General features: G+C 39.4%; 1 protein-coding gene across 1 annotated transcript in view; it reads right to left on the minus strand.

Moving 5' to 3' along the window:
• Window positions 1–12,894, minus strand: part of igsf9bb (immunoglobulin superfamily, member 9Bb) — a gene marked incomplete at both ends in the record, with an annotated part of 126,505 nt that overhangs the window by 33,079 nt on the left and 80,532 nt on the right. The window contains 6 exons of the mRNA XM_081390460.1: window positions 3,371–3,494; window positions 5,019–5,169; window positions 5,259–5,375; window positions 5,499–5,639; window positions 7,075–7,217; window positions 11,858–12,003. Of these exons, the coding sequence (XP_081246586.1) occupies window positions 3,371–3,494; window positions 5,019–5,169; window positions 5,259–5,375; window positions 5,499–5,639; window positions 7,075–7,217; window positions 11,858–12,003 (822 nt within the window). The remainder of the gene's footprint in view (window positions 1–3,370; window positions 3,495–5,018; window positions 5,170–5,258; window positions 5,376–5,498; window positions 5,640–7,074; window positions 7,218–11,857; window positions 12,004–12,894) is intronic.

The raw sequence follows: 12,894 nt of genomic DNA on the forward strand, positions 1-12,894 counted from the left end.
TTGCAGGTTTTCCCACTTACAAAGCATGTAGAAGTCTGTAATTTTTATCATAGGTACTCTTCAACTGTGAGTGACTGAATCTAAAACAAATATCCAGAAAATCACATTGTATGATTTTTAAGTAATTAATTTGCATTTTATTGCATGACATAAGTATTTGATACATCAGAAAAGTAGAACTTAATATTTGGTACAGAAACCTTTGTTTGCAATTACAGAGATAATATGTTTCCTGTAGTTCTTGACCAGGTTTGCACACACTGCAGCAGGGATTTTGGCCCACTCCTCCATACAGACCTTCTCCAGATCCTTCAGGTTTCGGGGCTGTCGCTGGGCAATACGGACTTTCAGCTCCCTCCAAAGATTTTCTATTGGGTTCAGGTCTGGAGACTGGCTAGGCCACTCCAGGTCCTTGAGATGCTTCTTACGGAGCCACTCCTTAGTTGCCCTGGCTGTGTGTTTCGGGTCGTTGTCATGCTGGAAGACCCAGCCACGACCCATCTTCAATGCTCTTACTGAGGGAAGGAGGTTGTTGGCCAAGATCTTGCGATACATGGCCCCATCCATCCTCCCATCAATAGTCGTCCTGTCCCCTTTGCAGAAAAGCATCCCCAAAGAATGATGTTTCCACCTCCATTCTTCACGGTTGGGATGGTGTTCTTGGGGTTGTACTCATCCTTCTTCCTCCAAACACAGCGAGTGGAGTTTAGACCAAAAAGCTCTATTTTTGTCTCATCAGACCACATGACCTTCTCCCATTCTTCCTCTGGATCATCCAGATGGTCAATGGCATACTTCAGATGGGCCTGGACATCCGCTGGCTTGCGTACGCTGCAGGATTTTAATCCATGACGGCGTAGTGTGTTACTAATGGTTTTCTTTGAGACTGTTGGCCCAGCTCTCTTCAGGTCATTGACCAGGTCCTGCCATGTAGTTCTGGACTGATCCCTCACCTTCCTCATGATCATTGATGCCCCACGAGGTGAGAAATTGCATGGTGCCCCAGACCAAAAAAGATTGACTATCATCTTGCACGTCTTCCATTTTCTAATAATTGCACCAACAGTTGTTGCCTTCTCACCAAGCTGCTTGCCTATTGTCCTGTAGCCCATCCCAGCCTTGTGCAGGTCTACAATTTTATCCCTGATGTCCTAACACAGCTCTCTGGTCTTGGCCATTGTGGAGAGGTTGGAGTCTGTTTGATTGAGTGTGTGGACAGGTGTCTTTTATACAGGTAACGAGTTCAAACAGCTGCAGTTAATACAGGTAATGAGTGGAGAACAGGAGGGCTTCTTAAAGAAAAACTAACAGGTCTGTGAGAGCCGGAATTCTTACTGGTTGGTAGGTGATCAAATACTTATGTCATGCAATAAAATGCAAATTAATTATTTAAAAATCATACAATGTGATTTTCTGGATTTTTGTTTTAGATTCCGTCTCTCACAGTTGAAGTGTACCTATGATAAAAATTACAGACTTCTACATGCTTTGTAAGTGGGAAAACCTGCAAAATCGGCAGTGTATCAAATACTTGTTCTCCCCACTGTATATGCAGTATGCCTGTATATAAACTTCCCCTTGCATCTCATATAATTTCTAGACTTTCCCCTCTTTTTCTCCATATGTGTCTCTAAACTCTCAGACTACATTTCATGACCATTTATAGCTCGAAAAGGACTGAAATCTGTCTCCAGGGCTTGTAACAGTCTAAACCTGTTCATGCTACATTCCCATTAAACATGGCTGACATCTGTTACCAGGTGTGACATTGCAAAAATATGTTCTAAAAAGAGTAAGTAGCAAAGACACTATTTAAAGGAGCTTTAGAGACAAATGATTGAGATGTTCTTGCTCGTACCCATCGAAGCAAACAAAAAGCATGTGTCATTCTATAGGGGCAGGAGCACAGAGAGCTATAGAATGCTGATATTCCGGGTGAATATCGCAGAGGACAGCGCCAAAGAAGGAGCAGAATCACAGGGATGCAGAAGCGCTGGCATGGGTGGCAGAGAGATGAAGAGAGGCGAAGGAGACGAACGTGCTGAGCCAGAAGCGAGAGTTTGCTGTAATGTCAATAACAAAAGCCTCCACAACCTATAACCTCTTTTAAACCTGATTGTCACCTTACCAGAGCAAGTAATGGAAACTTATAAAATTGTTACAGTAAATACTTACAATTGTTGGCTCTCTGCATACAGTTACAATATCAAAACTGTTTAGCACTGAACTGCGAGAAGGCACAAGACAAAGTCTTTATATTAATACATACTTTTCATACATCACATATCTCAGAATCTATCATAGTTCAGAATCTATCAGGGCTTAATAAATACTATATGTACAAACTGGAGGTTCACAGCACCTGCCAAACATGTGCAGTTCAATAAGCTGGACCTATAATTGATTAATTAGCATCTGAAAATTTCTACTGTACTTCAACATCATTGTTTAGAACTTAATTTGGTGTTTTGATGTTAACTCACCCTCATGTCGTTCATTTTGAGAGACATTTCTCAAAATATCTTTTTTTTTGTGTTTCACAAAAAAAAATAAAGTCATACATGTTTGGAAAGACATGACAGTGAGAGAAAATAAAGTAGAGAATATTTCATTATTGAGTGAACTATATCTTATTTTTCTCACAGTATGAATGGGTCTGTATATATGAATGTAAACATGAAAATATATAGCTGGCTTTATATTTTAGGAAGGGGTCACTCTGATATTGTATATATTAACATACTGTAAATGTGGCTTCCATAACTATAATCAGCAGTAGACTGTTCCTTCTAAATCACATGAACAAGCCATTATTTTTAGTGTGCTGAAGTGATTAAAAAGCAGTCGAACTGCACACAACACCAAAATGGTCTTGTCATCTTAATAAGGTACTTTGCATGCAGCTCGACTCATAACAACTCTGTAGAGGGATTTTACTGCCTGATCATTCCATTCCAATTCTATCGTTATGAGCCAGAATAACATGGCCAGCATGCTAGGGAACTGCTCGTAGAGGGGACAAAACTGAAATGATTATCTTTGTTCAAGATTTTCTGGGAAAAAAATATTTGGAAGTTATGAACAGGACTTTGAAGAACAAACTAGAGTCAACTGTATTTTATTCATTATATGCACTACAAAAATTCCTAACCATGATGTTCTATACCCAAAAGTATCTCCTTAACATTTAACTGCACTGCCATTAATATTAAAAGTATGTAAGGCCCTGCTGGTCATCTCACCCCTTGGGGGAAAGGTTTTGCCCCGTCCCACACCGTGCCCCCAGATGTAGCAGCCTCACAGCAGCAGCAGAGCTCAGGTCAACAGTTAGGAAAAGAAGCAGAAAGCAAAGCATGCTGGGATGACTCACACATGGCCGTACCAGACTGAGAATGTCTGCTCAAAGCCGCCATCGTAACCAGATTCCCACGAGACGTTGGCCGAGGTCGTCGAGACCGAAACGTGGACTTTGGCGGGGGCGTGTGGGCTTGTGCCTGTGGGAAGAGGACAGCTTGTGTCACACTTGATATAAACACACACTTGTACACAAAAGCTAAAGTAAGGCCACACACATTTCATTTCCTAAAGCGTTGTCTGTAGAAAACCTTCGGTCAGAGCGATTAGATCACTTGTCTTAACACAAACACTTGCGCTAACACAAACAACCAGACACAGTGTGCATCATTTATCCTTTATCTCTTATTCAACAGATAACAGTTAGCTCGTAGGGATGCTTTTGAGTAAAATACTTAGACACTGAAACATTTCTACAGTATGAGTCCTCTCACAGCATATAATATCCCTCAGAGACCCGACCTACCGAAGGGCTTTTATACAGAGAGCTTTTTGTAAGGAACTCACTGAATAGCTAAAAGAGAAAACCTACAATTTAGCCTAGCAGCTTCTGATCAGGGACTCAACAAAGATTATTTAACTGACAGCTTCACTGAAGCTACACAAATCCAAACAGTGTCCAATGGCACAGTGGATATGACAGGGCAGTGAGCAGCAATATACAGTAAGCTGGCAGTGTTGTTTTACAGCTGCACAGGTTGCTAATAAAAATAAACCATGGCAACATTAGCATTTGTGCTACTCACCTCAGTTAAATCTATAAAATAAGTCTGCATGTGCGTATACTGCATGTAAGACACTGCAGCAGCTTCTGTTAATAGCAATACAAGTCATCTTTGCACCAAAACAAAGTATGTTTAAAGTGATGTGCTTCACATGAGATGAAGACTCCAGTCATATGACCAGCAGAATACGACTCCCTTTTACTCAGTAACCTGTCTACTTTTTTCAAAATACATTAAACAATATGCCTTAGCAAAACAGGGTAAAACATTAACCAACAGACATAAGTACAAGCAAGGTTCCCATAGTTTTTAACCAGTGAATTTCCTTTTTGCTTGAGATACTGTATAAGGATTGAGAAACTGGATAAGGATTATTTTTTCCTTATCCAGTAATAATAATAACATAACATAATAACATAGTAATATGTTTTTTATTATTATTTGGATTCAGACAATTCGCAAACAAGTCATGAACCTGTTGGACCAAAGCCTTGAAAGAACAATTTGCACAAAGTTTTAATGAATAGCAGTTATTTTTGAAACTAAAAATAAAACTATTGAATTTGTTTCTTTTTTTTGGGGGGGGGGGGGTAATTCAAAATAAATAAAATTGAAATAAAATAAAATATTAAATAAAATATATAATATATAAATATTAAATAAAATCACATCAGAATAAAACTAGAAAAATATATGTGGACTACATCAATTTCAATTACTTTTTTAAAAATTCCCTTTTCATGACCATGGGAACCCAGAATCAAAAACCACAGTCATCCAGCAAAATATAAACAAAATTATGCACCTTTAAAAAAGTAACAGGGTTGAGTCTGTATGATGTAATATGATCAAAGAACATTGCTGTATGGAAGAATGACTTTATTGCAAGTAAAGTTTGTGCATCATGAAGTTGCACCATTTGTCTCCTACGCCTCCTACCGATTACTAGGAGGTGCGTGCTGGCAGTGATGCTCGTGGCGACATTGGAGGCGACACACTCCCACTCCCCATGGTCCTCCTTGCTGAGAGATTTGAACTGTAAGCTGCCTCTTGGTAGGACGTTGTGCTTGCTTCTGCTGGGCTTCCCTACCTTCTCCAATAAAAGAAAACAGTTCTAGCAAGCGGTTCAGTTGGGCTGACAATGATACAGGATCCTCCTCAAGGATTGTTAAGGCTTACCTTTCTCCATGTAATGTTGGGGAATGGGTCTCCTTCTGCCTCACAGGGGATGACCAGCTCTCGACCAGCCTCCTGCCTGTACTCCCCTCCAGGAACCACCAGAAATTTGGGTGGGTCCTATACATCGCCAAACACCACGTTATATTGATGCAAATTGATGATGTAATTAACAAAATGTAAAAAAAAAAAGGAAAAAAGGAAAGTGCAGCTTAAATAAATACTACAAGTGTTATTCTTTACCTTTAGCACCAGGGGGGCGGGAGGGGACTGTCCCATTGTACCGAGGCTATTGTAAGGCACGCAGGTGTAGGTGCCGAGAGAGTCCTCTGTCACCTCAGACACTCGAATGCTCCCATCTTCCATTTGGCTCCAGCCAGGGTACTGCAACAAAAAGAGAAAAGTCCCGTCACACCTAGCATACACAACCAGAGCAAACCGTTTCCTGAAGCTCAAACAGTACAGCATGATGCTGATGCCCAAATTTGATTCCCAGGGAATGCACAAACTGATTTTGTACACAGCCGTTCACATTTTTGTGGTCAGTAAGATTTTTAATCGCTTTTGAAAGAAGTCTCTTATGCTCACTAAGCCTGCATTTATTTTTAATATATTTTAAAATGTCATTTATTCTTAGCAAAGCTTAATTTTCAGCATCATTACTCTAGTCTTCAGTGTCACATGATCCTTTAGAAATCATTCTAATATGCTGATTTGCAGAAAATATTCTAAATGTCACCAATGCAAAAAAAAAAAAAAGCTTTGCTGCTTAATATTTTTGTGGAAACCGTGATACATCTTTTCAAGGATCCTTTGATACATATAAAGTTCAAAAGATCAGAAGTTATTTAAAAATGAAATCTTAACATTATGAATCTCTTTACCATCACTTTTGATCAATTTAATGTGTCCTTGCTGAAAGTATTCTTCCTCGAAAAATAAATAAATAAATAAACGTAATAAGCCGAAACTTTTTAACTTTAGTGTATTTTGAATAGAATGTAAATTCCTTTAGATAAAAGCATCCATTGCATGCATAATTACATGTACAATGTAAAAATTGCACATTCAGTAATCGCACTCGGTATAATCACAGTATGAAAATCTAAATCAATACTCTGTGAATTCATCTGCAATCAATTTGAGTGTAATGGACACACTGAATAATATCACTTACTGTATGTATGAATGTACTAAAAAGTGGAGGGGACATATTATGAACCTCATCAGCTTAGATCATGAATATTAATTAGGTGATGTAACAATTGCCTAGTCCTTGCTGAAAGGCAGGTACAGTAAGTGTGTGTTAACCATAACCAACTAGTAGACTGTTTAGTATAAAAGTCATCATTTCACAAGGCTGGGTACAGCTTTTTCTGTATCAGAAACGCAACCAAAAAGTAGGGGAACAAGGTTTTAAATTGACTAAAACCCCCTTGTTTTAATGGTTGCTACACCCCTGACAAGCAGTACAGCTTTTGCATTCAGTGAAATGTATGAAGTGGATTTGCTCTCAGTGCTCTTGGGATGTAACATGATAAGCCTACACATTTTCAGCTGCATGGACACTATCCTTTAAAGCCATTTGCACTGAGGAGGAACAGGCTTTGAGAATGAAAGTGATTTCCTGTTCCTTCATTAGGGTCAGTTATTCCCCACTTGGCTTTACTGAGGAAGAGTCAGTGTTCTTTGTCTGTGCGAGACTATGAGATCAATGTAACCTGTGAATGAAACCCATCTCTCACAGCTGCGAGAGATCGTTGAGGCCCATGTGACAGCATCTGTGAAAACACTGAGATCATTGTCCAGCTGGACTCACCTTCTCTATCCGCAGAGGCAGGCCATCTTTTTTCCACTTCACTGAAGTGACAGGCGGGTTGGCATCCACCGGGCAGCGGATGTACCCCGGCAGTCCGATGGCCACGTAAATAACGGGCGGCATGTTTACCACACGGGCAGGGTCTACAGGACACAATGATAGTAGAAACATTAAATACAGCATAAAAGTTGTGCTGTCATAAAATTAGACATCGAGGGTTTTGTGCATTGTTAAACTGTCTGACAGATGAGATGAGTTTGTACTGGATGACTCTGAGCCATTAGTCTGAAACATTTAGCATAAATCCTCTGAATGAGTCAACTATTGATGAAGAAATACACTAATAAGGAACTGCTTGAAATCAGTGTTTGAGATGAGACAAAAAGATCTGAACTAGCTCTAGACTATTACTCAGCTAATCAGAGTACAGTACAGTAAGTGCCTTGGGAACAGATGGGAAAAAATTAGCTACAGCCTACATAACTGAAATACAATATTGTTTTTATATTTTCAAAAGAAATATGAGTAGTGTACCCCATGCAAAACTCTTTTATTTTTTTTATTGAGAGAACCTGAAAAACAAAAAAGACCCCAAATGCCTATGAAATTCTGGTCACTAGATAGTTGACTAAACAGGCAGCATGTACTGTAGTATAAGGCACTTTCTAAGGAAACTGGTTTAAGATAAGCTTCAAACCATAACATAAACAGTCCATCAGACATGGTTTTATTCTTTGACTCAACTGCATATATACACAGAATTGTGTGATATCATAGGCAATGAAAGATACATATTGTATTTGCTGCCTTCAAAAACCAACCAGTGTTTTCACCAGTTCCCGAAAAATTAGCAAGAGGATGATTTCTGATTACTTTTTCCTTCATTATATTGTATAAACCACATCTAAAGCAAAGAGTCTCAAAAATGCTGTAAAAGAGATTCAGTCGCGTGTGACTCATAAATCACTGTCTTTCATTAGTGAAGACACCAGCCAACCGCAGCATTCTGGAGAGCGAGAGGGAGCGGCGCTCTGAAATGAACACTTTGAAGAAATCCACTGCTCCATCTTAATGCTTAGCAAAGTACCCGGGTCTATTTTTAGCACAAGTGGAGCTGGGATGGGATGGTGGGAGGAGTGGACCAGAAAGAAGTGTGGAGTTGAAAAAAGAACAGAAGAAAAGGGAGTCGTGAGGACATAAGGACAGGATTGCTGAGGATAAGAAAAGAAAAGGAGAAGGAGGTGGGGAAAAGGAGCAGACCTGCAATGCCGTCAGCTGTCTAACGAGGCCGCCAGCGCCCACGCTAACAGCCTGACGGAGTGTCTGCAGGTGACGTCACTGCAGAGAAGAGGGTTTCCACACAGGATGATGTCATCCCTTTACATTCCCCCCTCCCTTTTTTCACTTACTGTCAAATACACTTTCTCTGCGCCTCTGCTCGCTACACACATGGGCGGCAAGACTATGTGCCGGTGGATGAGACGGCTTTAGAAAACAGGTGAAAATTTCTGCAGTCTGTCCCTCTCTGGGAATTCTGGTATGATGTAATCCCTTTCCGCCACTTCAACCGAGCCAAGCCTGTCCGACACAGGCTGATCTGCTTCCTCTGAGCGAGGGAATTTGAAATGTCTGTTACCTTGGATACCACAGCCAATTTGCAGTGCTCATTCCCGTCACTATTTACTGCAAATGCAACATGTTTGTGTGTTTTCCCGTTTTTTTTTTCCAACAACGTCTAGAAAAGCCTCTGCACGCTGGTTCTTTGCATCAGTCTATCGGAGTGGAGGACGTGAGCCATGACTGAGTAATCTGCTAGCTTACTGACTCAAGGTCACTGTTTCAATTCTGCTCCAGACTCCGGGGACAGAAGGCCATTCCAATCTCTCGGCTGCAAATAGAAAGCGTCAGCCTACCCAACAACGGCAGTTGAGGCTAATGCAGCCTCATGCCCATATATTGAGATGGAATATGCTGGGAGACTAAAGTAACCCTTTCATCAATTACAAAAGATCACCATGCAAGAAAAATGATGAAAAGGCCTAATCTGCTAGTGAAGGTTGTTACTTTATTTTCATGCTCAATCCAGTGAGGCCAATGTCACAGAGGATGAAGGAGAATTCATCCTCTATTACATCATGTACGACATTACGTAATACAATAGGCAACTGGGAATTATTGCTTCATCTACAATGATATATACAGTATCTCACAAAAGTGAGTTGTAAATATTTTATTATATCTTTTCATAGGACAACACTGAAGAAATGACACTTTGCTACAACGTAAAGTAGTGAGTGTACAGCTTGTATAACAGTGTAAATTTGCTCCAAGATGACCACTGCCTTGCTAAAGAAGCTGAGGGTAAAGGTGATGGACTGGCCAAGCATGTCTCCAGACCTAAACCCTATTGAGCATCTGTGGGGCATCCTCAAACGGAAGGTGGAGGAGCGCAAGGTCTCTAACATCCACCAGCTCCGTGATGTCGTCATGGAGGAGTGGAAGAGGACTCCAGTGGAAACCTGTGAAGCTCTGGTGAACTCCATGCCAAGAGTGTTAAGGCAGTGCTGTAAAATAATGGTGGCCACACAAAATATTGACACTTTGGGCCCAAGTTGGACATTTTCACTTGTTGCCAGCGGTTTAGACAATAATGGCTGTCTGTTGAGTTATTTTGAGGGGACAGCAAATTTACACTGTTATACAAGCTGTACACTCACTACTTTACATTGTAGCAAAGTGTCATTTCTTCAATGTTGTCCCATGAAAAGATATAATAAAATATTGACAAAAATGTGAGGGGTGTACTCACTTTTGTGAGATACTGTGTATATATTAGGGCTGTCACTTTACGTTCGAAAATCGATTGCACAATCGATCGGACCAACCAACGCAAGTTTCGAAAACGAAAATAGGGAATCGATTTTAACGGTCTTTTCTCAGAGCGTATCCAGCTCGTCACGATACGCCCGCAGCGAACGCGCTTCACACAGCAACTGCAGGCTCTGACAAACATGCATAACAGCAAATTATACTTCTGCATAATGTGTCTCTTTTTACAACAAAACTGTGAATTCTGCCGGTATGCAGACAGTCCTCAATCATACAGATACAGATTCGGGCTACGCGTCTACAAACGCATACGTGTAGGCGAAATTTGTTTGACATTTATAATCGTAAACACAGCCATGTTGAAGCCTGCAGTAATGTTTTTCATTTATATTATGGCTTATTGTTTTTCGAGAATGTTGCACTCCTGTTTGTCATTGTGCACGAAACTTCACGCCAATAAATCATCAGGAATATTTGCTGACTTGTGCGCGTCTCAAGCGCCCTCTTTACGTTCGTCCTAATGCCTGTTAGTTGTCCGTGGATTTGCCCATATTTGGCGTTAAAAATGGAAACGTCTTTAGACATGGAAAATCGATTTTACAATCGATTCAATGAACACTTGTGTCTCAAAAATCGAACAGCATTTTTTCCCGAAAGTGACAGCCCTAGTATATATATATATATATATATATTAGTGCTGTCAGTTAAATGCGTTATTAATGGCGTTAACGCAAACCCATTTTAACGGCGTCAATTTTTTTGCGCAAGATTAACGTTCTTTTTGGCCTAGCAAACTTTGTTGTTTTTTTCACATGCTGTTGCAACAACTAGTAACATAGAAAAACTAGAAAAACTACAACACCACACCGGATCTAGCTAGATCGGGAACAAAACAACCGGCACACCGCACACACTTGTTTGGGCTTGTGAGCCAGCCAAAGAGTAGTAGGCTAACGTTACGTTTAGAGTGGATGGCGAGCGCAAGACGCCGAAATGGATGGCAATAAGATTCTGAATGGAACGTTTACTTTTAAAAAGTTGCCAAATGGTTCCATTGACAAGACCAAAGTGATCTGTGTGTTTTGTCGTTGTGAACTGAGCGATCATTGCAGCACGTCGAGTCTGAAATACCACTTGATGGCCAAGCATTCTCTGACGCGATTATTTGCTCCAAGTGAGAATGTTAGTGTGAAATTGAACACTACAGTATATGCCAATGTTGTTTTCAATAAAAAAACATTTGCACAAAGCAAGCCGATCCACTTTTCCATGTTGATAAGAGCATTAAAAAAAAAAAAAAAAAAAATATATATATATATATATATATATATATATATATAGACCTCCTGATTTAAGTGATTTTTAAGAAGATATTACATATGATACGATTATTTTCCTATAACAAATTAATTTTAGATGAAGCAGTAATTCCCAGTTGCCTATTGTGTAATGTCATACATAATGACCTACTGTATATCTACATTGGGGTTCCAACATTTGAGATCATACTGAAAATATGGGAATAAAAGTTCTAACTCATTTACTACAAAGTAGAATGATAATGATTACTTGGACACTAATGAATTTTTTTTTGCAAATTTGTGACACTGACAATGTATACAACATTGTTTTAGAAGCACAAGATGCTTTGGATCATCTGAAGCTGATCATCATGTTCAACAAAACAGAAACACCTTCACTTTTGCTCTTGCTTTTAGATTTTTGAGGGGTATGATCAGCTGGATATATTGACAGGAAGTAAAAATACCAAATCGATTCTATTCTGACGGTTTCTCACCTACACTCCACAGTATATTTCATTATCTGCTCGGAGCAACGCAGAGAGTTTTTTAGGGGCACCAGCAACGGATACATGTTTTCAGATGAAAGACAAAAATCTAATGTCTGTTAGATCTAGCGGTGTATCAGCAGATTGCTCCGCAGAATGACTCACAATGCACTGTCAGGTATGCTGATGCAGAAGGTGGGCGGCCAAGGCTGTTACTCGGGCTGCAGGTGTATCTCCCAGCATCCTCAGGTTTCACCTGGGAGATGATGAGTGAACCGTCAATCAGAATACTCACTCTGCGCTTTAGATCACTGGAGAGAGAGAAAGAGACAGAGCTGATTTAACACAAGTAGTATTAATAATGATTCCCACAATTTACATTACTTACAAGTCGTTATTGCCACAAAGAATGGCAAAAATAAAAATAAAAAATACATATGCTACATATGCTACTGTTCAATAGTTTGGATCAGTAAGATTTATAAAAAAAAAAGTGACAGTAAAGACAGTTATAATGTTACAAAAAATTTCTATTTCAAATAAACGCTGTTCTCCATCAAAGAATCCTGGAAAAATCATTGTTTCCAAAAAATTCAATTATACAGTATAACTGTTTTCAGTATTATTAATAAGAAATGCTTCTTGAGCATCAAATCAGCAAAATAGAATGATTTCTGAAGGATCATGTGACACTGAAGACTGGAGAAATGATGCTGTTGAAAATACATCACCATCACATATTTTAAGATATAAACTGTATTTTATTTTAAATTGTATTAACATTTCACAATATTACTGTTTTACTGTATTTTATATCAAATAAATGCTGCCTTGGTGAGTATAACTGACTTCTTTCAAAAACATTTATAAAAATCTTACTGACCTCAAACTTTTGAACGGTATTGTACATTCTTTTTGTGTTCCAGGTACTGGAACGACATGAAAGCGAGTAAATAATGATTTATTTATTTTTTGTAAACTATCCCTAAAAATATATATGCCTACGTAAATTAATTTTAAGCCAGAAAATAAAGCACAAAGCATCATGAATTACAGTCTACTCTTTCAACAAGAACAGATGGAGTGTCCGGGGCAGAGATCAGAAAAAGAAGGGAAAAAAAAACGCTTCAGTGGACAAAATGCCTGCGTGGCCTCTATTCTTGCCTGTGCTTCCACCTGTCCTGCTGCACAGTCTCTATTAG

The sequence above is a fragment of the Scardinius erythrophthalmus genome (genome assembly GCF_964197995.2).
Source record: "Scardinius erythrophthalmus genome assembly, chromosome: 17".
In the NCBI taxonomy this organism is placed as follows: Eukaryota; Metazoa; Chordata; class Actinopteri; order Cypriniformes; family Leuciscidae; genus Scardinius; species Scardinius erythrophthalmus.